We start from the raw sequence: 24,005 nt of genomic DNA on the forward strand, positions 1-24,005 counted from the left end.
GGCCCTCCGGGTGAGTGAGACGCCCTCGTTATAAGTCACGGCTGCAGAGCTGCGTGGTGTTGCTTTCGGGATGGCACACCACAGCCAAGTTCTGTGCCAAGGAGATGGCCTCCTGGGCCTGCCTTCATAAGGAGATCAGAGTGATCGTGAGATGTGCTCACGTTTACAATCGTCCTTCCTTGTAGAAGCTTCTTTGCCAGAGGTAGGAAGAAGACTCTCACCCAAGGATTCATCCTTTCCTTCCCAGCCCGGTGGGTCCAGCTTCCTTCTCCCTCCCCTCGGGGGCACGTCAACATCTAGACCCCTTTCTTGCGCCATCTGATGACCAGTGACGTGCTTGACGGAGCCATCCTCAGGACACCTGCCCTACCCCCAGAGAAGGGATCCTTCGGGCCCAATAGACCCGTTCCCGCACCCCCATCAGCTTGGCCCAGGCCACAAGTGGTGAGGACGCCCCTGGCCTTTTTGCAGCCACTGTCTCCTCAGTGCACAGCAGCACGACCCAGCACTGACGGCCACCCAGTGCCCTCTTCCCAGAGACAGCCCCCCAGAGGACGGCTTGAAAAGTGTCCCACTGCACTGTTGCTCCAGGCAGCTCCACGCTGCTACAATCTGAGTTCGGGAAGTATCTGGGGACACCTGGCCAGGGCAGGTGATGTGTGAGGTCTCTAGCCACGCAAGCATCCATGACTTTTTCCTACATCTCAAGGTAATTTGGGTCTCGTACCTTAGCAAAGCAGTGCTGGTGACGTTGACGGGGACCCTGCTGGGCCAGTAAGCCAGAGCTGGGACACGGTGTCCTCCTTCCCAGGTGGTCTGCTTGGCTGGACTTCCCCCTGTGAGAAGAGGGGAGACAGTTGGTTCTCTGGGAAAACAGTCCTTCTCCACGGGGACTCTCTAAGAGCTTCTGATAATTCCAACAGAGGAATGACTTCCTTTAGCAACGAGCTATTCTGATTCATGTAGCGAATCTCTTTCAATACGTTCTTTTATTTTACCGGATTCAACACGCGTCACTAGCTGTGTCCGTCCCTCTCTAGGGAATCACGTCACTTAATTTCTTCATGCCACTTTGGCCACTTCAGACCGTCCGGCTTGTTTACGGACTGGCATCAGTCCTGTGCACCCGAGACATAGTAGGCACTCAACAACTACCTGTTGAATAAATGAGTGCATGTGTCTCCTGCAGATCGCGTTTAGGATGGAAACATAAAACTATTTGAAATGAGATAAAGGCGGAAATTCCCACAGTTATTTGATCCGCCTAACAACCGATCACTCCGCTTTCCTTTTTTGTTTTCCTTTTTTTTTTTTTTTTTTTGAACGAATGAGCTCTTCCGATGTTGTGGTAGCTCCGACCTCTTGCCTCTCAGGGGGCGGTAAGAACAATCTACGAATTTCCACTGGGTAATTAAAGGAATTATTTTTGTAACCACCAAGTCAGAAGTGACCACCAGTGTAACGATGACCAGCAGGCTGGAAGGGATGAGGTCATGCTTTATGGAAACATCCTGAGTACGTGTTGCGTTGAATTAACCATGACCGTGCCCATCCCTCCCACACACACCCCGACCTCATCCCAGCTGAGCCAGGAATTCCGCATGGTTAGCGTGTAGAGAGCCTTTCCAAGGCAAACGCTGTGTGTGTCTCACACATACCATGGTCATGCAACATCCTTATGTTTGGCTGGCGGAAACAACGATGGGGAGGGAGGGGGTGAGAAGACCGAGGCTGCCGTCACTTTGCACTCACCCCGCAGCAAACGGAAACTTTGATGTCCCTGGCCCAGCACGTGACACCAGAAATGCTCGGCATTCTTGGAATTTTCTCATAACCAGCTTTGGAGTCCCCCCAAGGGCTGAAGTCAGAAACGATACACAAAACAACTCGTGTCTATGGACCGTTTATGTTTAGGGGTGGGGCTCTCGGAACCAAGTCGAGTTGTGTGGGGGGCCGAACGGGAAACTCTCTGACTTGGCCCAAGATGTCTCACATACCTTCTTCCGGTCCAGAGCCACGCCGGCCATAAATACCTAGAGCCCACTCCCAATTATTCACGCATATGGAACAGAGACTCCAGAGCTACAGCGAGCATAAATCGCACTCCCCCGTGGCCTTGGAATGCATGACTTACGCTTCAGCTGAAAGCGGGGAGGGAGCATCTAACACTGCATGTGCGGGAGCTCTGCAGATAATCCCCACCACCACCCACGAGGGGCGTTTCTATGGAAGCTTGGGGAATAGGTGGGTGAAAATATGGAGTCCATTTATTTGCAAGTCCACGGAGCACAAAATTCAGACGAACTTGCTTAGCCTTTGAGGCCAGATGCTAAGGAAAAGCGAAGGGTTCAATTCGAAGAAACAAGCCAATGGTTCTGAGGGTCGACCAGAAGGCCCAAGCTGGGGGCTTGCACTGTGTTAGGGCTACAGGTGCCAGAGTACAGAGTCGGCGCCAGGATTGCGTTTCCGCCTCCAGGGTGTTTCCAGTAAGGGTACACTGGCCCCTAATTAATAAATCTGCTAATTGGTCTTCACCACTAGGGGTTCTGCTCATTTGCCATAATCTTTTGGTACCGTTCTTTTTCAGACGATTAACTTTCCTAATTCGTTTTCAGAGAAAAATATGTCAATGCGTTTGCCTTATTTCAGCAGAGGGTTGAAAGCTGGAGAGGTTAGATGGAATTCGGCCAGTTATAAAACATGTATACGTCAACAGAGTGGACAGTGCCCTGCAGAGAATCAGGAACTGGGACAAAGAGAGGAAGATGTTGGCTGAGAGAAGCGGCTCGGTGTGGACACTTGGGGTGCGGAGAGCTACCCCTCCTCTGTGTTGCCAACACTGGCCAGCTGGCACCTGGCTGTACCTTGGGCTCTGGCTTTACCAGAAAGACACAATTATATATTCCAGCCATGCCCACAAGGCTTGTACTCAAAAGAGTCCAGAGTGTGGGTAAGCAATTATAAAAAATATATCCCCCAGAGCGTGGACACCTTCTCACTCCAAATTCCAGTATCTCATTGGCACTGCTAGGGGTGGGCCAGCTTTAGAAGGTCCGACCAGCGTTCTCTGTGGGTCCCCAGGGTCGATGCCTGATAACCAAGCATCTGATTGTCAGAAACATCTAACAGTGTTTGCTGTGGCTCATCTGCACCAGCAAACACTGAAACCCACAGCAGCTGGCCCTGGTCCCCTGATGTTCTCCAGTGATACCTGCTCCTACTGACGGAAACTCATCCTCCGTTAACCACAATAGTAACAGTAACAATAATCTCTCCTACTGATTGAGCCCTTCCTAAGCACCAAGCTAAGTGCACCTACCTATAATGCTAAGTGCTTCCCGGCATCATCTCCCTTAATCCTCAGGACAACTTTGTGAGCTAAGCCCTGTAATCCTCATTCTTCAGGTGAGGAGGTTGAAGCTCAGAGAGGTTAAGTGATTTGCCCAAGGTCACACAGCAAAGAAACACTAGAGTCAGGATTTGAATCCAAGTCTAACCACACAGCCAGTACCCTCAGCCATTAAACCTCCTAGGACTTTTTAGGACAGTGGTTCCCATCCCCGAATGCATATTCGAATCACTAGCTTTTAAGAAATACCCACGCCAAGGTCCCTTTCCCAGAGAATTGTGATTTAAATTGGCCGGGGGTGGGGCCTGGATACCAGTATCTTGTAAAGTTCTTCTGGTGAGTTAATGTAGAGCACGCCCGTTCCAGGCCGAGGGTGAAGAGAGCAAGGAACAGAGTCAGAAAGTGGACACGATGCATTTTGAAACTAATTGTAGCTTATGTGCTTTTTAATGACAGGCTTTATGCGGCCCACAGCTTTATAACTTTACACCACCGGAGCGTGAATGTGACCCTACGTGTTATAGTGAGTGAGAACAATAGCTAAGTCCACAAAGTCAAACAGGCACTTTTTAATTTCAAAAGCTATTCGTTAGTTGAGAGCAACCTTCATACTTTGATCAGAGGCCCTGGCACATCAAAAGGGTCCATTGTGTTTGGCTTTCTGTTGAGAAACGCAAGTCTGATGGTCATGAAAATGCATTTCAGCGCACTTGCGGTTAGTTATGACTCTAATTAAGGCAGAACCTCTTACTTAAAGCAATAAATATTTAGCCTCAGCAACCAAAATATAAACAGAACGATGATTCATGGAACTGCTTTTGCTCGTTCTCCCCTGGCTACGGAAGAAAACGCCACTGCACGATGCAGGGAGAAAAGGGCAGCCGAGGAAGGCTCACCACGACCTATGCTTGGAACAGGGTCCTTCCCAGAAAGGACCCAAATGCGATGCCTGCCTGAGTCAGAAAGGCAGTGTGGCTAATACAGAGGTTGGCAAACTTCTCAGTACATGGAGCAGCCAGAAGGACACCCAGAGATGCTGATTTAGGAAGTCTGGGGTGGGGTCTGATTCCAAGTCATCCTGACACCAGTCTGAGGACCAGAAGTTGAGAAGTGTTAGTAAGGTAAATGGGAGGACGCCTTCCCAATTCTCAATGTCACTGCACGTCCACCTCCTCAGCCGTGAAGGGGGAAATGACTGTACTGATCTCATGGGATGGTGGAAAAGTTACGCAAGATAATGTATATAAAGTTCCAAGCCAGGTCCTCTGGCGTAGTGCCTGCCACGGAAGCGCCCACTAAATGCCATCCAAAGAAACCCCTAGCAAAACAGAAACAAAACAAAATCACCTACAGATAGAAGAGAGCAGAAGCTGCAACCTGGCAAAGCACACACTGAATTCAGCCCCCTGACAGTTTGGTTTGGCACAAATCGTATTTCTTTTTAAACTAAATTTGAATGTCATTAGTCAGAGCCCTCGATCTGATTTACCGAGTCCCTAATGCTGGCCACAATGGACACAAACAAACAGTTGTTCGTTTATACTACCTGCCTGGCCCCTCAAGGCATTTATATTTGTGACTCGGATGCAACACGCGTGTTCTGAGGAGCACACGTTCTATAACCTTCTAAAGAAGCAGCCTTCATTTCTAAATATAAATACATGCCCCTGCCAAGGCTCCCGGAACGCACACACTAGTTTTCTAGAAACACAGGGCAGCCAGGCCTCTGTTGGGGCGAAGGACCCTGGCTGCCCTGGGGCGGCCGTGAGTGTGGGCATGGGGACTTCCAAGCCCGGCAGGGGACATCATTTGACTTCCACTGGGTCCCCGGTAGCTGGCCCTGCCCCCAGCCGGGGCCAACCTCCCTTGCCCCACTCCCTCCCCCAGTCCCCCCACCCCCGACCCCTCTCGGTCCACCCCCTGCCCCAATGGACAGAAGCCCCGGATTAGACACGCTTCCCAGGGGAAAGGTTTATGTACCACCTGATAGCATCAAGTTACAACCAAGGTCTCCCTAGAAGCCAGGTGCCAATTCAACAGCATGTTTTCCTCATCACCGGGGGGGTGGGGGGGGGGGGGGGGGGGGGGGCGGGGGAGGCGGAACAGTTCTGCTCTTCAATAAACAAGCAAGATTTCCAGACAGAGGAGCCGTCAGTTAGGGCACAACAAGGTGTTGGTCTGTCCAAGAGGAAAAGGGTCCTGGAGCAGGGAAGGGAGGCCGGCTGGCTGGGAACCAGGGGCCGGCAGGCTAGGGTCGGCCCGCGGCCCTGCTGTGCCCCTTGGCCCCTGGGTTTCGGTCTCTTCTCTCCTCAACCCCTACAGACGCAGCCAAGCCGGTGGAGCACCCTCACTCCAGCACGGGATGAGGGATGACTGCAGGAGACGCTGCCTCATCCCTCAGCTGAGCAGAGCGGCTCACCAGGAGGGGGGCGGGGGCGGCCCGGGGCCCTGGACAGGGGAGGCGCGTGTGTCCTGATGCGCTTGCCGGCTGCAGGAGAAAGCGCAGGGCTCTGGGCATGTTTTGTCCTGCTCCATCGCGAACCACTGACTGTCTTCTCTCTTTCACCACTCCCGAACTGGCCCCGTTTACCAGCAGGATCACAGGCCTCCCCTGACGGAAACCTCTCGAGAAGAGCAGCGGGGTCCAGAGGGACCCCCAGCCCCTCCCCCGTACCCGGGTCCCCTGGCCGGCCCTTCCACCAGGGCTCTTCCCGCCTTCCAACCCCCCGCAGTGGCCTGGGCAGTGAGAGAGGTTGAGGGAACCAGTTTGGAGACTGAGGAAGGGGGGGGAATTGTTTACACCCCCGCAAAGTTCGTCTTCAGGATCTCCTGGAAAAGAACAAGGTAACCAGGTCCAGTCCCACCACGGATTCAGGTGCTGTTGGCCCGCCAGATATCCATCCAGACCAACGTTTGTGCAGGCCCTGCCCCCCCACAGAGGGGTGTGTCTCGACATGAAGGAGGTCCAACCTCAGAGCAGTTTTCCAAGCCACAGGCCCAGACCTCCTGGGATGCTCCTCATGTCGCTTAGGTACCTGTTGCTTCAGCAAAAACAATCCTTCTCGGTTATTTCTTCCAATTATTCCTTTTGTGGGAACCCCCCCCCCACCCCGAGTTTGTTTCGGCTGGAGTGAAGGATGGAGTTGTATGGGTGTAAAGGCCAGGCACCTCCCGGCCACGCGTCCCAGTTGGCCCTGCACCGTCCCGCGAGGCGGGTCTCCACTGCCCTTACTGAGGAGGACGCAGGGCTGAAGGGCCCGCCGGCCCAGGTCCTGAGCTAGTCGAGAATCACGCCTCCAAAGCCCTCTCTCCATCTCTCCACTCTGCCCCCATAGATTTAGAAAGACTCAACGTCACAGGGGCTAATGAGGTTCTCTCTGACAACATGGAGGGGGCAGAGAAGTAAGACAGGAACGTTGGCAGACAGCTGGGCAGTCAGTCGGGTATAACAGGGCGTGAGGATAGTGAAAAACGTGGGTTGAGAATAAGCCGGGTGGTGTTCAGAGCGTGGGCCCCTCAGTCGATGGCTGGCCCCAGGGAAGCCCTCTGCCCCGCTCACCTCAGAATCCCTCTTTGGCCAACAGATAGTTGGAGTAGATCTCGCTGAGGCCTCCCTGCACTGTTTGAATGCGGTGAGTTCCTGTCTCTATGCTCCCCTTTATTTATCATCTTGGACTCAATAGAAATGTCTATATATACATGTACCACGTGTTCTTTATCCATTCATCTATAGATGGACACTTAGGTCACTTCCATATTTTGGCTATTGTGAATAGTGCTGCAATGAACATAGGGGTGCATATATCTTTTGGAATTCCTATTTTCATTTTCTTCAGATAAACAGTGGGATTGCTGGATCGCGTGGTAGCGCTACTTTTAATTTTTGGAGGACCGCGCATACCGTTTCCCACAGTGGCTGCACCAACTTGCACTCCTTTTTGTCCACACCTTCCCCAACTTTGCTTTGGATTCAGTAGGTCTGGGGTGAGGCCCTAGAATCTGCATTGCTAACAAGTTCTCAGGTGGTACTGATGCCGCTGGTCCTGGGACCTCACCTGATAACCCACTGGTCTAGATCTGACAGTTCTAGACTCGAAGGGCGCTAGATGTGGATATCCCAAATTGCTGGCTCTCAGAGTGGTCCCTGGACCAGCTGCAACAGCATCACCTAGGAGCTGGTTAGAAATGCAACATCTCCATCACCAACCCAGACCGACTGGGTGCAGGATCCCCAGGGGACCACCTACACGTTAAAGTCTGAGAAACACTGCTCTAGACCGTCATTCTTTAAAGCCGGGGTTTTGTTGATCTTTGTGTCCCCAGCACTGAGCACAGCTCCTGGCACATAGTAGGTGCTCAACAAGTAGAAGGAAAGGAGGATACGCCCTGCTGATACATGTGTTTCTCATAAAGTTCTTCCCTCAAAGAATGGGCTACAGTCCACACCCGTAAACTGGTTCACTATTTTAAAACTGCCTCCTAAGGGGGAGAAGAGAAAAGATAAGGCAGGTCCTCAGATAGGAGATCAGAGGTCGTCTTCTTAGGAAACAGAAAGATCCCCACAGAGGGGCCACTTACGGACAGATTTTTATCCCCTCAACCTTGGTCTCTGTGCCTTTAGGGCTTTTACTCTTGAGAGTAAAAATGATTCCAGGCTCTTCTAACTGAGCACTGAAGACGGCAGCCTGGCCCAAGGGTACCCCAGGTACAGAGAGGAGGAATTACCATCAGCGAATGCAGAAAAACCACCCCCAGTTGGCACCATATTTCTCTAGGCTGTGGCTGCAGCTACCGGACACATTTCCACCACTTTTGGTCCTAGCATCTTTTCCTGGTCCAGCTCTCCAGGAACCAGAACTAAATCACAGTGCTCTTGAACGAACTGGATGGGCCAAAGAGATCCATGCACAGAGGAACGCCACCACCCAGAGGGATGAAGTGGTCTCGTCACTGGGCAGCACCCAGTTTCCCTGACTTCCACCACATATGTCCACACACGAGATGCGGTCACAGCTCAGCAGCCACTCACCTGTAAAGTTCTCAAGGGATCTGATCCAAGGGACGCCAGGGTAAAGCACTTCCTTCTCACAGCTAGCCGTGGGACACACGAAAATTCTAGCTTCTAGGTAACTACGACTATCCTGCCAGACTCATCTGAAAGGGAATTCGTGTCTCTCCGACTTGGACACAGCTGGGGCCGCAGGTCAGAAGCCAGCCCCAGGGCGTAATCTTGCCAAGTCCACCTCTGCACCCCTCGGATACAAGCACCTTCTGAAATTTTTATTTTAATTTTTTCATTAAAAAAATTAATTAAAAAAATTTTTTTAATTGGTAAAAAAAAAAAAAAAAAGTGAGAATAACTACACTTAAACCCTTCCTCCCCTACCCAGGGGTAATCACTGCTAATCTTTTGTTATCAATACCTTTTGTTGCCTCTCTCAAGATTTTTCCGAGAATACATGCACTTAGTTTTATACAATAAAATCGTACTTTACATATGGTTTTGTGACCTGCTTTACTCACTGAAAAGTATTTAATGTAACTGTTTCCAGGTCAGTCATATGCGCCATTTTCAGTGGTTCCTTAGTGTTTCTTTAAATGCATGTATCATAATTTCTTTGCACACTCCTCTCTTGCCGGACACCTGGGTTACGTCTAACTATTTTTCTCAAGAAAAACCTACTGCAACGAGCATTCTTTTACACACAACATTGTGCACTTGGCTTATTATTTCCTGAAGACAAATTCTTTAAAAGAGGAATTAATGCATCGCCCAGCATGCACATTTTTCAAGACTTTGGTCCATACTGCCGAATTGTCCCCAGCAGGACTGCTCTTTCAGAGAGTGAGGTCCTTTTGGGGAAACCTTCCCAGCAGATGGGCGCTGAGCTGGGGGCTGAAGGGTGTTTACATAAAGAGAGGCAGTACGGTGTAGTGGGAAGATCCCCAGCTTTAACTTGGTAGCACGCCTGGCCCCGTCCTCCCAAACTGTGTGACTCTAGGCAAGTTACTTAGCCTCTCTCATTCTTCAGCTGTAAGTGGAGTGATTACTACCTGCCTTTCACTAAGGTTTAGAGCTAATGCATATAGAAACCTTGCATAGTTGTGCACGAAATATTTCTTGAATGAATGAAATGAATTAGTGTTTGGATGGATGGAGGGATGACTTTTAAAAAAGGAAAGAAAAGAAAGCAAGGAGGAAGATTGAGGACATGAGGGTGAGGGTAGAGGCAAAGCATACTTGCTGGGCTGCCTGTCAGCAGGCCGACGCCCTGGGAGGGAAGGAAAGGGAACCCCCCGGGGTGAACACGCACTTTCTCCACTCCAAATTGTTTCTCTTCTGGGAGCTAGTGGCTGTGAGTAATCTGTCCCTATTTCACAATGATGTCCCAAGACCCAGCTATAAACTGGTCCTCCAGAGGCCGGATCTCATGCCCCAGCCCGGACTCAGCACCCGCGGGGAGATGCCCCAACCCCAGCTGTGAGCCTCTACCTTGACGAGTTTGCCACGATCCAGTGAAGGGCCCCACGCTCCCTGCCAGCTCACACTTCTGAGCCCACGGGCCATTGTCTCCTAGAAACCAAAAAAAGCAACACGCAGCAGTCAACAGGCTGGAGGATGCTTCTGCCCGGTTCTCTCTCTCTTGGGTCCCACATCCCTGTGCACAGCAGGGGACTGGAAAGAAAAAGGACCCGTGAAAACAAATGCAACCCTACCCTTGAAGGACCTTTTAGAGGGGGCTGCCTCCGATGGGCTTTCCGGAGAGGTGGGCTGTCCTGCCCCGAGCACGCCCCACGCTGAGGCTTCTGCCTTTGGATCTGGGCTCAGCAATTCCATTGCCACTATCTTTGGCCCAGCAACTCTTTCTTTTCTTTCCTTTTGTTTTTTGTGGGTTTCTTTTGGCCGCACGGCATGTGGAATCTTAGTTCCCCAACAGGCATAGAACCCGTGCCCCCTGCAGTGGAAGCACGGAGACCTAACCTCTGCACCCCCAGGGAAGTGCCCAGCAACTCTTTCCTGAGCCCCTATGATGCACACATACGTTATCTCCTGATCCCCCAATGGGCTATGGAATAGATTTCACTGTTAGCTTGACTCCGCCGATGAGGAAGGAGAGGCTTACAGAGGTTAAAGTAACTTTCCCGGCACTCCCCAGGTGGCGCAGTGGTTAAGAATCCGCCTGCCAATGCAGGGGACACGGGTTCAAGCCTTGATCCGGGAAGATCCCACATGCCGCGGAGCAACTAAGCCCGTGCGCCACAACTCCTGAGCCTGCGCTCTAAAGCCCGCGAGCCACAACTACTGAAGCCCGCGTGCCTAGAGCCCGTGCTCTGCAACAAAAGAAGCCACCGCGACGAGAAGCCCATGCAACGAAGAGTAGCCCCCGCTCGCCGCAACTAGAGAAAGTCTGCGGGTAGCAACGAAGACCCAACGCAGCCAAAAACAAATAAATAAATTTATAAAAAATAAAAAATAAATAAAGTAACTTTCCCAAGAGTAGAGATTCAAACCCAAGCGTCCACCACTCTCGCTCCAGACAGGGACCCGAGACCAGTGACGCCTGTGTGGGCCCTTTAAACAGCCCACTAGTCCAGCGCTGCTCAGCCAGAAGATGTGACCTGCTGACCGATGGCAACCTTTGGGATGGGGGAAGACGGTAAAGAAGCACTCTTGGAATTGCCCGAGGATTACAGAGGTCCACAATGTCAAAGTCACTCATTAACGATTAACAGCAATACCCAGATGGCCCTGATCAACACCCAAGGGGCCGGCAGGGTACCCGCTCTCTCTGTGCAAAGCCTTTCCAGGGGCACAGTCCTGGAGGTCCCAATGGACAGGTGCTCGGCACGCAGGCCGACGGACGCGAGCAGGGCCCCCAGTTCAAGGCGAGCCCCCTGCCCAGCTGAAGAGGGTCACTCGCCCAGACTCTGCTCTTGTGTGGGACGTGTGCGGGGTTATCCATTAGATCCCAGTGAGGCTGGCTGGGTTTTACTACTTCACCTGTAAACCAAAGGAATGTGTTGTTTTTAGCTGTGAGGTCAACTTTGTCCTTGATCTGGCCCACGAGGCTGTCCATCTCCCGGAGAGCCGCGCTGTACGGCCTTCGACCCCCGGGTTCTGCTGACAGCAGGGTCCTGGACAGGGGCACGTGCATGTGGGCCAGGCCCACGTAGAGCAGGAAGGGTCTTCCGCTGGCACTGAAACGAGAGAGCCCGGGGTGACGCTCCAGAAGGGTCCCGTGGCCTCAGAGAAGGGCCCAGAACCCCTTCCACCCGGTGTGCTCAGGAAGTATACATCCGTCTACAGCCTGCAAAGGCAATGGGGGGATAAAGCTAGTTAAAGACTGAGAGTAGCTGTAATACTCGCTTCTGCCCTTTTAACATTTACCGGGAGCTTATTGAACGTGACTCACGTTGCCTGAATTCAGCCTCATAAAACCCCCCAAGTTCCCTTTTCCGGATGAAGCGTCAGAGGCTCAGGGAAACTGAGACTTACCCAAGGTTAGGAAGCGACCAAGTCTGGGTTTAAACTAAGGTCTGGCTGAGAGCAGAGCCCTGGCTCTTAGCAGCTTCATTCTAACGTCCAGTGCAAATGTATTTTTAAGTTCCAGCTGCTCTCTCGCAGCATCCAGGCCATCGTTTCCATTCCCAGCCTTGGCTCTTTCCAGGAGATGAACGGATGACTGAAACGGACCACGGGGAATTCCAAGGCCATAGCTGGGAACGTCTAGATCAAGGTCCTGGTAGAGGCCAGGCTCCCGGCTGCCCCTCCTCTGATCCTGCAGGTTCCCCTGGGAGGCCTCTGCTTCCTGCATGCCCCCCACCTGCATCCCCAGGCCAGGGGCAGGGTCAAGGGCAGCGGCAGGGACCCTCGGGGAGACCCTTCCCACAGCCCACCCCTGTGGGGGGTCTTTCAGAGGACACAGGGAGGGCAAGGGGGGAACTTCAGGCGAGTCCATAGGCTGGCGACAGAAGTGCGGCTCTTTCACACCAGGCCACCTGGACACTCGACTTTCAAACTGGCCTGAGCGTTCTTGGCTGCCCCCGATTCACACCACCCCACATCAAGCTCTCTGAGTCCCCCAGCCTCAGCTCTGCACCAAACCTCGCCCTGGAGACGCCCCTGCATCCCAACTCCCAAAGTCCCCTGATTGGGACTCTACTGCACTCAGCTCTCTTTGAAGGACAGAAGATGCACGTCCCAGACGGGGGCCTCTCCTTCCCCATTCTAGTCCACAACTTCTCTGCAACATTTCACGAGCTGTATCGCCCATGTCCACAAGTCATGAGTGGCTATTCTGATTTCAATTCACGAACATGAAATAAAGCTAAGAATTCAGCGTCTCACATGCTATACCATGGATGAGGCTTGAAGACACGATGCTCAGTGAAATAAGCCAGTCACCAAAGGACAAATATGGCACGATTCCCCTTATAGGACGTACTTGGAGTGTCTGCTTCATACAGACAGAAAGCAGCGCTGTGGAGGCCCGGGGCTGCAGGGAAGGGAAAACGGGGAACTGGTGTTTAACAGGTACAGAGCTTCATTTGGGAAGATGAAAAAGTTCTAGAGATGGATAGTGGGGATGGTTGCAGAACAGTATGAATGTACTTAAAACCACAGAACTGTACACTTACAAAGGTAAATTAAAAAAATAGGGAGGGTGGGAAGGGAGGGAGACGCAAGAGGGAAGAGATACGGGGACATAGGTACGTGTATAACTGAGTCACTTTGTTATACAGCAGAAACTAACACACCATTGTAAAGCAATTATACTCCAGTAAAGATGTTAGAAAAAAGTTTTTTTTAAATTGAAGTAGAGTTGATTTACAAAGCTGTGTTAGTTTCAGGTGTACAGGAAAATGATTCAGTTATACATATATATATTGAAAAGGAAAATTTTATGCTATGTATAGTTTACATCTATCTATCATCTATCTATTATCTATCTGTCTATCTATCTATCTCTCTATGTCTATCTCTTTCTCTATCCGTCCATCTGGTGTCTCAGTTGCCTGAGCCACATTTCCAATGCTCAGGCCAGTGGCTACCATCCCGGACAGCACAGAGAGAACATGTTCTTCCTTGCAGAGAACGCTATTGCATGGTGCTGATGTAGGGCGTCTGTTGCCTGATCTCACAAAGATGATCATGTACAGTTGTGTAGGTTGTGCACAATTCCGGCATGCGGACATCCTGCTGAGAGAGCGAATGGGAGTTTAATGCCAGCCCACAATCCACTGGCCGAGCTGGGCGCTCTGGCACCGGTCAGCATACACTCAGCGGGGACGCCTTGTCGTAATCTGCAGGTGGATACCACGTGGCAGCAGCATGCTGGATGGAGCTGGCTCAGATTTCAGGAATTTTGCAAGCCAGTTGTTAAACATGGCTGCCATTAAAAATTGAACGAAATCAACTTACCATTAAATAAATGATATTAAAAACAAAGGTGGGGGGGATAAATTGGGAGACCGGGGTTGACATATACACACTACTATATATAAAATAGATAACTAATAAGGACCTACTGTACAGCACAGGGAACTCTGCCCAATACTCTGTAAAAGAATCTATATGGGAAAAGGATCTAAAAAAGAGTGGATATATGTATGTGTATAACTGATTCACTTTACTGTACAACAGAAACTAACACAACATTGTAAATCAACTGAAAAAAAAAACCAAAGGTAAGAAACTTGCACGATTTATCACATCCTAATTATTCTACCACAGTTTACTAGTACCTGTGCCCTGCACTTCGTTTCGCGGCCGCTGAATCTGTGCGGTGGGAACACCGTATGATGAGGTGCTACGCTGCGCATCTCTCCAACCCTACGGTCAGCGACATCTCATTGGTATCTTGAATTCAGCCACAGTGAGAGTATTTACGCCACAGAAATGGGCAAATCAGAGCTTTTTTCTTATTTACACCACAGAAATGGGCAAATCAGAGCTCTTTCTCTGAGTGCTGGTTGTTAAACATTTATCAGCTCATAGCTACCTATGGGCTGGGGGCGTGGTCCCATCACCCACCCTCATCCCACCCCCATCATTATCTTGCAAACTCCCACCCATTATCAAAATCCTGTTAGCACCCTGGGCTGTGAAGATGAGGGAAGACGGGCATTGGAGACCCGCATCCGAATCCCTGGAATTTTATTTCATGGTCGTGTGACCCTGGGCAATTCACTTAACCTCTGTCGTCTCCACAATGGGGACAGCTATGCCTCCCTGATAAAGCTGTGAGTATTTAATGCCATAGTAAGGTTTTCATAAGTGGTACCCTTTTATTAATAAGTATGAATAATACGAGCCTGCAGTAGTAAGCATCCATGGTACCCAGGGGAGCACCTCTCTCCCTGCATCCTGACACCATGCTAGAACTCGTAAAGATGGCATGTTGCAGGAACCGCAAAAACTAGCTCCCTGGGGGCATCTATCCCCTGAACCACCCCTGTGCTGAATGGCAAATACAGAGTGGAGGATGGGCAGTTCTCTGGTGGCCTGGTGGTTAGGGTTCTGGGCTTTCACTTCCGTGGCCCGGGTTCAATCCCTGGTTGGGGAACTGAGATCCCACAAGCCACGCGGCCCAGCCAGAAAAAAAAAAAAAAAAAAAAAAAGTGGAGGAGACTTGGTGCTTTAAAAAAAAAAAGGCTTCCCTGGTGGCACAGTGGTTGAGAGTCCGCCTGCCGGGTTCGTGCCCCGGTCCGGGAAGATCCCACGTGCTGCAGAGCGGCTGGGCCCGTGAGCCATGGCCGCTGAGCCTGCACGTCCGGAGCCTGTGCTCCGCAACGGGAGAGGCCACAGCAGTGAGAGGCCCGCGAACCCTAAAAAAAAAAAAAAAAAAAAAAAAAGGCCAGTTATAAGGCAGTATGATTTCATCTTTATTTAAATATAGATACATGCGTGTGTGTGTGTGTGTGTGTGTGTGTGTGTGTGTGTGTTTATTCACCAGCACAGAAGGAGGCTAGAAGAACCTGTTCAGATTTAACAAAAGGGGTTAAGATATCAAAGGAATTAAGACGCTGGAGGGGACATTCCAGCAGAGGGAGGGTGGGGCGTGGTGTGAAGATACACAAAGATTGAGACGTGGGGAAGCCAAGTCTGGAGAAAATCTCCTGATCTGAAATAGAAAATGGCAAGTGAGGGATGCCCATCTCTCAGGAAATGTCCCCAGTGGGCTCCTGGCAGGAGAGCCAGGCCTGAAGGTGGCGGCAGGGCTGCCCTCGAGCCGGGCTCCCTCGGCTGCCCCTGCAGCGGCCCCCGGGGCTGACCGGTCCAGGAGGCATAGCTGCAATAGCCACTCGCCCCCGCCCCGTCCCAAATCTCACAGTCACCCTCTGGGCCTCAGCGTTACAGAGAACCTTCTGGAATCCAGACTGGACCTGACAGTTCTCAGTTCAGAAGCCCACCGGGGCTCCATGAGCCTGCGGGCAGTGCAAAGGCCTAGCCCGGCATCCGCGGCCTTCCCAGCCTTGCCGTCCTTCCGACGCCGGGGCCACCTCACGTCCTCCTGCGCCTGTTCACTCCTCTCCCGGTAGGACCCTGCCTGGTACCTTGCCTGCAAACACTTAATCCATTAATCCATTAAGATCCCACTCCAAAGCCATCAAGATCCCTCTCTGCTCCCAACTCATAGGTGGCTTCCTCTTCCCTGGCCCCTTTTGCCCCTCCCTTAGAGACCTGATCAGTATTGACAATGCAGCCTATGCGAAAGCCAGCTTTTGAACACTGTCTGTTTCCCCACTAGCCTGGGAGACGCTCGAAAGCCGAAACAGATCTAATCCGCGTGTGTATTCCCAACACAACACTGGCACACGTTTGGGGCCAGATCAAGCAACTCACTCTTTATTCACTCATTCAATGAATACTTATTAAGGGCTAACCAAGCCCCAGGCACTGCAGAGACAGCTACAAACACAGAAGCAGGATTTCCACCTTCTTGGAGCTTCACATCCAATTGGAAACAGCAGAGGGAAAGATGCAACTAAGAAATGAATCAGGGCTTCCCTGGTGGCGCAGTGGCTGGGAGTCCGCCTGCCGATGCAGGGGACACGGGTTCGTGCCCCGGTCCGGGAAGATCCCACATGCCGCGGAGCGGCTGGGCCCGTGAGCCATGGCCGCTGAGCCTGCGCGTCCGGAGCCTGTGCTCCGCAACGGGAGAGGCCACAGCAGTGAGAGGCCCGCGTACCGCAAAAAAAGAAAAAAGAAATGAATCAGATCATTATTACAAATATATAGTAGTAGGGATGATGGAGGAGAAATACAGGGTGCTGTGGAAGAGCATAACAGGGGACCCAAGCTGGGCGGGGGGGAGGGGGAGAGGGGAGACATCTCTGAGACAGTGTGGCCCGAAGGGCGGGGGGGGGGCTCCAGGGAGACAGTGCATGGTCGCCCTTCAAGGCAGACAGAACAGCAGAGGGAGAGGCTGCAGGAGGAGGACGGCCGTCCCACTGCCCAGCGGTGCGTGCAATCACTCATGTCCTCACCCGTTATTCATCAGAACACCCAAACAGGAGAAAGAAGAGAGGAGGGGTCAGGAGGACAGAATGATCTTCAGGCTGAACCCGGAGCCCTGATGTGGGTGGCAGGTGGTGCGCTTTAGGTGGGAGACGGGTGAGGACGGAGATGAGAAGGGGAAGGAGGCTTAGACCAGCAGGGGGAGAACAATGCAGTCGGAGGGGTTGAGTCAAGGAGAAGAAGGAATCAAGCCCTTGATGTGGGTCCCAGGCTCCAGCTCAGGAAGGCTGGGGCTTCTTTGTCCTCTGTGCCTCTCTAGGACCTAGTTCTAAGTGCGCAATTCCCTGGAATATGGACCATACACTCTGATTTCAAACATCCTCACACCTACCCCAATACGCTCAGCCCATCAAGCCCTGTATTCCCAACTCAGGTTCAATGCGCCGTCCTAGACCCTGTAGGGAGCAGAGGACCAGCCAGCTCCATGACCTAGAAGCCCAGACGCCCAGGCCATCCGCTACCTCCTTTCTTTTTCTTTTTTTTTTTTGCCAATTCGGAGCTTTGCCTGCTGTTTAAAAAACTCGAATCAGGAACTAGCTTTCAGGAGAAAGACAAATAACACATGATACCACTTGTATATGGAATCTAAAATATGGCACAAGTGAACCTGTCTATGAAACAGAAACAGACTCACAGACATAGAGAACAGACTTGTGGTTGCCAAGGGGGAGGGGAGGTGGGGGAGGGATGGAGGGGGAGTTTGGGATTAGCAGATGCAAACTAGTATATACAGGATGGAGAAACAGCAAGGTCCTACTGTAGAGCACAGGGAACTATATTCAATATCCTGGGATAAGCCATAATGGAAAAGAACATGAAAAAGAATGTAGATATATGTATAACTGAGTCACTTTGCTGTACAGCAGAAATTAAGACAACATTGTAAATCAACTCCACTTCAATTAAAAGAAATTTTTTTTTAGGAATTAGCCTTCAGCATCACTGCTAGGTTAGGGGTCTAAAATCAAGTGAAGCCCCAAGGAAAAACGTTCAAAGAAGACCCTCTTGCCGAGCAGGGCAGGAAACCACACTCCAGGGACCCCCGGTAGTTTTGACAAACAAGTCAAGGTGGCGTAAGGGCTCGTGACGGAGAAAACAGCACAGATCTGGGGGCTTTTCTGCTGACACTTCAAAAATCATGGATGAATTGGCAAGTCCAATCCTAAAGAAATCAGCATGCCTGAGGATTATTTTCTGTCAAGCAAAAAGCCAACAGGATTCATGTGACTTTTCACTTAATAACTAATTAATAAATTAGCAAACTCTTCCCCTCTTAACTATGATAAAGAGTTTGTTCACTGATTTGTTAGTCTTTCAACTGGTTAATTAAGTGGTAGATGAACAGCACCATGTCCTCTTCAGAGTTAATCAGTGCCCAGCCGGCTGCCACCCGCTACCGTCCCCTGAGAACACTGTGCTCTCATTGCAAAAGCAGGGGTAGACCTTCCTCACCAGCCACAGACCGTCCACCTGTCGTAGGGCACCGGGGCCCGAAGCCATCCAGGGAGCATATACGTGCTCAAACCCCCAGGTGGGAGAAGGGGCTTTGTGCTTTTCATATCAACCATCTGAAAAAACAAAAATGAACAAACCAACCCAACAGTGTTTCTCAGAAAGCCCTGAGAAACTGGTCAGATGCAGTCCCTAAGCCCTAAGGGGCTGCTCTCAGGATGTGGGCCTTTAGCAGGCCGTGTGATCAAGCAGAAATGGATCTACTACATGGCTATACCTCCACCCTCCCAGCTGCCCTTCTGTCTAGAAAAGTCCAGCATGGCGGAGCGAGGGGCTGGGGGAATTCTTGCACATTCAAGGAAATGATGAGATCAGTTATCCCAAGGTGGAGTCTATTTTTAATTCTGTGCAAGTAGACAGGTGTGCCGTACACGTTTTCCTGCCCACTTAGGCAAAGGCCGTGGAAAATACCAAAGGACCTGTTGGAAATTGTTCCCCGGCCCTTGAAGAGTTTGCAGTCTTGGGACTTCCCTGGCAGCCCAGTGGTTAAGACTCCACGCTCCCAACACATGGGTTCAATCCCTGGTTGGGGAACTAAGATCCCCGCATGCCGCATGGCGCGGCCTAAAAATAAGAGAGAGAGAGAGAGAGAGAGAGTTTGCAATCTTAGGAGAAAGGTGCACCAGTGCACATGAGAGAGGCAGCGGGTGGGGTGACCGTGTGTGTGCACATGTGTGTGTCTGAGCTTGCACCCCGCCACCTACGTACATGCACCCCAAGGTCAGTAGTAGTAGCTGACTGTGGTCTCGCACAATCTACTCTCTGTGCTGATCTCTGATCTGACAGAGGCTGGAAGCAAGCAGCTCTCACACAGAGACAGCTTGCTAGAGACCCACTGTGGTATGGCTCTGGGGTTTCTGCTTTTTGTTATTTTCAATTAGTGGTTGCTAACAGTTAGAGATCAGGAGATCCACCAAGGGCCAGGTGGCCTGTCTTTCTTGAGAAATGGAAAGGCCTGACAAGCCAGGCCCCCCGTTCCCACAAAGCAGCAGCAGGCGGCCTTAGGTGGGACAGGTGCTCGAAATTCACCGCAGGCCCCACCACTCCCTACTGCCTCACAGTCAGCCTGCTTCCCGCTTCAGGTTACCTGGACCCTGTAGATGCTGGACCCCTGTGTGTTATACTGAATACTGGCCCCCAAGGATACTCAGGGTCTAATCCCTGGAATCTCTGAGTGTCCCCAAAGCGGACGTTGTAGATGCAATTAAGTTGAGGATCTTGAGATGGGGGATTATCTTGGATCGTTCCCAGTAGACCCTAAACGTAATCACAAATGTCCTTATAAAAAGGAGGCAGGGGGAGATGTGACTACAGAAGAGGACAAGGCAAGTGAACCACAGAAGTGGAGATTCAAACGATGTGGCCAGGAGTTCCCTGGCGGTCCAGTGGTTGGGACTCCATGCTTCCACTGCCCAGAGTCTGCGTTCCATCCCTGGTCAGGGAACTAAGATCCCGCAAGCCCAGTGGTGCCGCCAAAAAAAAAAAAAAAGGAATGATGTAGCCATAGCCAAGGAATTCCAACAGCCACCAGAAGCTGGAAGAGGCAAGATACAATCCTCCCTGGAGCCTCGAGAAGGAAACAGCCCTCCTGATAACCTTGATTTTAGCCCCATAAGACGCATTTCAGACGTCCAGACTCCAGATCTGTAGGAGAATAAATTGCTATTGTTTTAGCCAATAAGTTGGTGGTCAGTTTGTAACAGCAGCAATAAGAAACGAACATAGCCTGTCAACTAATGAACTCGACAAACACCTTGAATGCCCAGAAGACAGTGGATGGACCCTGCCCTCAGGGAGGTGATACGCTAGCAGGAGAGGACACCTGACAATGACGGGAGAGTGTGGTCTGAGCAGGGACCCTGGGAATGTACCCGAGGCACTTGTAACCCAGGCCTGGAGACCCCAGGACAGACAGTTTTCTAGCTTTATTTCCAGGAGACATGCACGCGCGCATCTTTGTCAGGCAATGGAGCTCCGCTGCGGTCTGAGCCGTGCTGGGGCCAGGGGACACGGGGGGGCTCACCTCGCCCGCTGGATGAACTGGGTGGCCTTCTCGGCATACTTCTGTGTGAGGCCGCTCAAGTTCACGGGCTGCTCCACGATGCTGAGGTTCTCATAGAGAGGAAGGGCCACGTCAGAGTGACAGTCCTTCTCAGGGTTCCTGGGTGGAAATCACAGACGGTGGAGCGTTCATTCCCACGACCTAAGTAGTCACGGAGTCAAACAAAGCGCTTTGATGCAGTGATGCCCATAAATACAGAACACTTAATAGCCTGGCCTCAAGTGATTTTTCCAGTCTGCCATTTCCTCCAAGTGCAAGACCAATATAACACCTTCTTCTATGCCCTTTGAATAGACGTGTATGCTCCTTGGACAAGCCTGGCCATTCTGTAAAGCTCACGACTTTTTTGAGCTACGGATATGATTATACCCATTTTGCTGGCAGAGAAACTGAGGTTAAACAAAGTACATTACACAGCAGAGTCCCAGAGGCAATCAGTAGCCCTGGTTTTTTCCACCGGTCCCCTTAAGTCATGACTTCCGTCCATGGGGTACAACGCTTGGTATTTTCCCAAGTCAACAATCAGGACTTTGTGTGACAAGACGTCTGACAAGAGGACAGATGGCTAGGAACAACTTTGGAATTTCAAACCATGTTTGGAGAATTTGGGGAAACTTTAGCAATTGGAAAAAGTGGGGGGTCAAACCTATTGTATCTCCTGGAAAAAAACAAACTCAGCCCTTGGTCTTACAGATGGAAATGAATCTGACATACGAATGACCCAGCAGAGCAGCTGAACCCTGACTCCGGCTGTGATCTCGGGTGAGTTACCTAAGCTCTCAGAGCTTGACTTTCCTCATGGGAAGTGCGGGGTTGCCCGGGCCCCTTACAGGGATAAGGAACGGTTAGCATTCACACTGCTTGGCACACTAGGAATGCAATAAAAACTCAAGCCCTCTGTCCTGGGGGACACAGAGAACTGGAAGAGGAGCTGAGGACAATGGAGAGAAAAGGGTGGTCACGGGGGTCCTCTTAGGTAGGGAAACTGTCCTCCTGCTGCAAGGAAGAACTTGGGAAGAAAGGAAAGCCCCCGTCACACATCTATGTGCACACAGACTTGTGCCGGAGGCTTAAGAGACAAGGTCAGACTGAGGTAATCACCAAGGACCACAATGTTTTAAAAAGAGAAAAAGAGCGCTGTCCCGGGTGTCACAACGCTAACCTCATCATTCGTGTCCAATCTTCCAGCTTTGGATGATCTTGTGGCTGCTCTATCATCCCTAACCTTCTCCCCCTTTTCCTCCTTCAGCCAACACTTTTCTTCTATTTGATTTAACACAGACGGAAAAGGGACCAGGCTGTGGTCATCGCACGAGATGGCAGGGGTGCCACAGGTGTGAGCCCCAGGGGCCCGGCGGTGATGAGAGAGCAGTGGCAGGTTCTCACGTGGTGACTTCACTCCTCCCACTGCCAACAGGCTCTTGCATCTCCTGGGCATCTCGTGAAAAGGCAGACCTCTGGGAGGGGTCTGAACACCTGCATTTCTAGCAAGCGTCCAGATGATGCCTGCGCTGCTGGCCCAGCGACCACCCTCTGAGTAGTCAGGAGAGAGGGGACCTGGGCTCTAGACTCAGAGACCCAGACGGGACTCTCCATCCTTCCCTCTCATGACTCCACTGTGACCTGGGCCACCAGGTAAGCTTCCTTCCCAGGACAGTCAGGAGAAACGCTTGCCTCACTCAGAGGTCCGGTGGGTCACGGATAAGCATGCAGAGCGCTTAGGACGTAACAATTTCTCAACAAATGGCCATTATGATACTAACTATTATTAATAAGCCCCCTGAGACACGCCTTCCTCGGGCTGCTCAGACACCTGCAACGTTATAAACAATCCCAGTACACCGTCTGAACAGCAGAGCACCTGGTCTGGGCTGCTTTATTACCTGAATAAGGTTTATTACCTTTTTCTGATAATAAACGTACTGCATGCTCATTACAGAATATTTGGAAAATACGAGAGAGGAAAAAACTGAAAACTCCTCAATGCCACAACCAGAGTGAATGAACCACGGTTACCATTTTGGCGTATTTCCTTTAGGGCTATTAGAGGCGTAAATACAGAGGTAGTTCAGGTCACAGTGTTGATGATTTGTTTCCTGCTTTTTTCACTTACTATTTTATTGTGAGCATTTTCCCATTTCACTGAATACGTTTTTAAAACATCCTGTTGAGTGCCTGCGCGGCATTCCAATGTCGAAATGCTGGCTTATTTCAGGGCGGGGGTAGGGCTTATAGGGAGCCCGGTGGACTTTTTCTCAGTCTAGCTCCCTCCTTATGTCCAGTGTCAGGGCCAGGTGAGTGGTCCAGGAGCAAAGCCAGCAGGCAGAGGAGGGAGGCCACCTGCGTGAGACCCTGGGTCGCACCAGCCTCTCCCCAGCTGAGCTAAACAGTCCAAGGAACCTGGAAAATGCCAATTAAAAAAAAGTTGTTCACCTCATCTTCATGAAAAGTGTTCTTGCACTCCATGCAAATAACGCACTTAAATTTTTTGCACTAAAGGTACTCGATCTTTTTTTTTTTTTTTTTGGCTGCATTTGGGTCTTCGTTGCTGCGCACGGGCTTTCTCTAGTTGCGGCGAGCGGGGGCTAGTCTTTGCTGTGGTGCGTGGGCTTCTCATTGCGGTGGCTTCTCTTGTTGTGGAGCACGGGCTCTAGGTGCGCAGGCTTCAGTAGTTGCGGCATGCGGGCTCAGTAGATGCGACACGAGGGCCCTAGAGCACAGGGGTTTCAGTAGTTGTGGCCCATGGGCTTAGTTGCTCCGCGGCATGTGGGATCTTCCCGGACCAGGGCTCGAACCCGTGTCCCCTGCATTGGCAGGCGGATTCTTAACCACTGCGCCGCCAGAGAAGTCCCCGGTACTTGATCCCTTTTTGCTATTGTAACTGTTCCCCGTCGGCCTCTCTCATTTCCTTCTGATGGACCACACCCCCAGGACTTCACCTGGCCCTGGAGCCCAGAGCCGATGCCTTGGCTAGGATTACCTTGACGGTCTACCGCCCCGTGGACATGCCGGGCAAGGGGGGTGGTTGTAGCCGGGGGTATCAGTGCAGCCCATGTCATGGCTGTACGGGATTCCAAAGTAGTAATCAAACCCTGGAAGAGAAGGAACGGGTTAGGCTATGAGCCTGCATTCTTACACCCAGGACAGAAATTTAATTTTCCATGATTTAATTCTGCAGTGTTATGGCGTATGTAATTAAAAGAGGATTTGATTAATAGCCCTTTGTAGTGTGCAAGGAAAACACTTTGCTGGGTTCTGGCTGCAAGACTAGATTTGCAAAACATCTTGTGATTAGCATTAACCCTGCGTGGAAGGAAGTGGGGAGAATGTCTTGAACACCTCCTGTTCCCAGTGCGATGATGGACACCGCTGGGGAATATCTGGTGAAAATCTACTACCTGCGTGACACTCTGGGGGATAAAAGAATATACTCTGCCCTCAAGAGGGGGAGGATAAGAAGTAGAGATTTAGCTCTAAGCCCACAAGAGGGATCAGAGGATGAAGTTACCCCTGGATGCTGGGGGTGGGATGTGGTTGAGACAGGAATCTCAAAATGCTTC

General features: G+C 51.2%; 1 protein-coding gene across 3 annotated transcripts in view; it reads right to left on the reverse strand.

The window, feature by feature from the left end:
* The window catches only part of ARSG (arylsulfatase G), a 119,235-nt gene that overhangs the window by 21,022 nt on the left and 74,208 nt on the right, over positions 1-24,005 (reverse strand). For all 3 annotated transcript variants that reach the window (XM_029210822.1, XM_029210821.1, XM_029210820.1), the window contains exons 5-9: positions 23,426-23,537; positions 20,407-20,544; positions 11,352-11,548; positions 9,843-9,923; positions 728-836 (exon numbers count right to left, since the gene is read on the reverse strand). In XM_029210822.1, coding sequence (XP_029066655.1) covers positions 728-836; positions 9,843-9,923; positions 11,352-11,548; positions 20,407-20,544; positions 23,426-23,537 — 637 coding nt within the window. The remainder of the gene's footprint in view (positions 1-727; positions 837-9,842; positions 9,924-11,351; positions 11,549-20,406; positions 20,545-23,425; positions 23,538-24,005) is intronic.

This window comes from Monodon monoceros, unplaced genomic scaffold, assembly GCF_005190385.1.
Source record: "Monodon monoceros isolate NGI ecotype Baffin Bay Population unplaced genomic scaffold, NGI_Narwhal_1 Super_Scaffold_9, whole genome shotgun sequence".
NCBI classification, from domain to species: Eukaryota; Metazoa; Chordata; class Mammalia; order Artiodactyla; family Monodontidae; genus Monodon; species Monodon monoceros.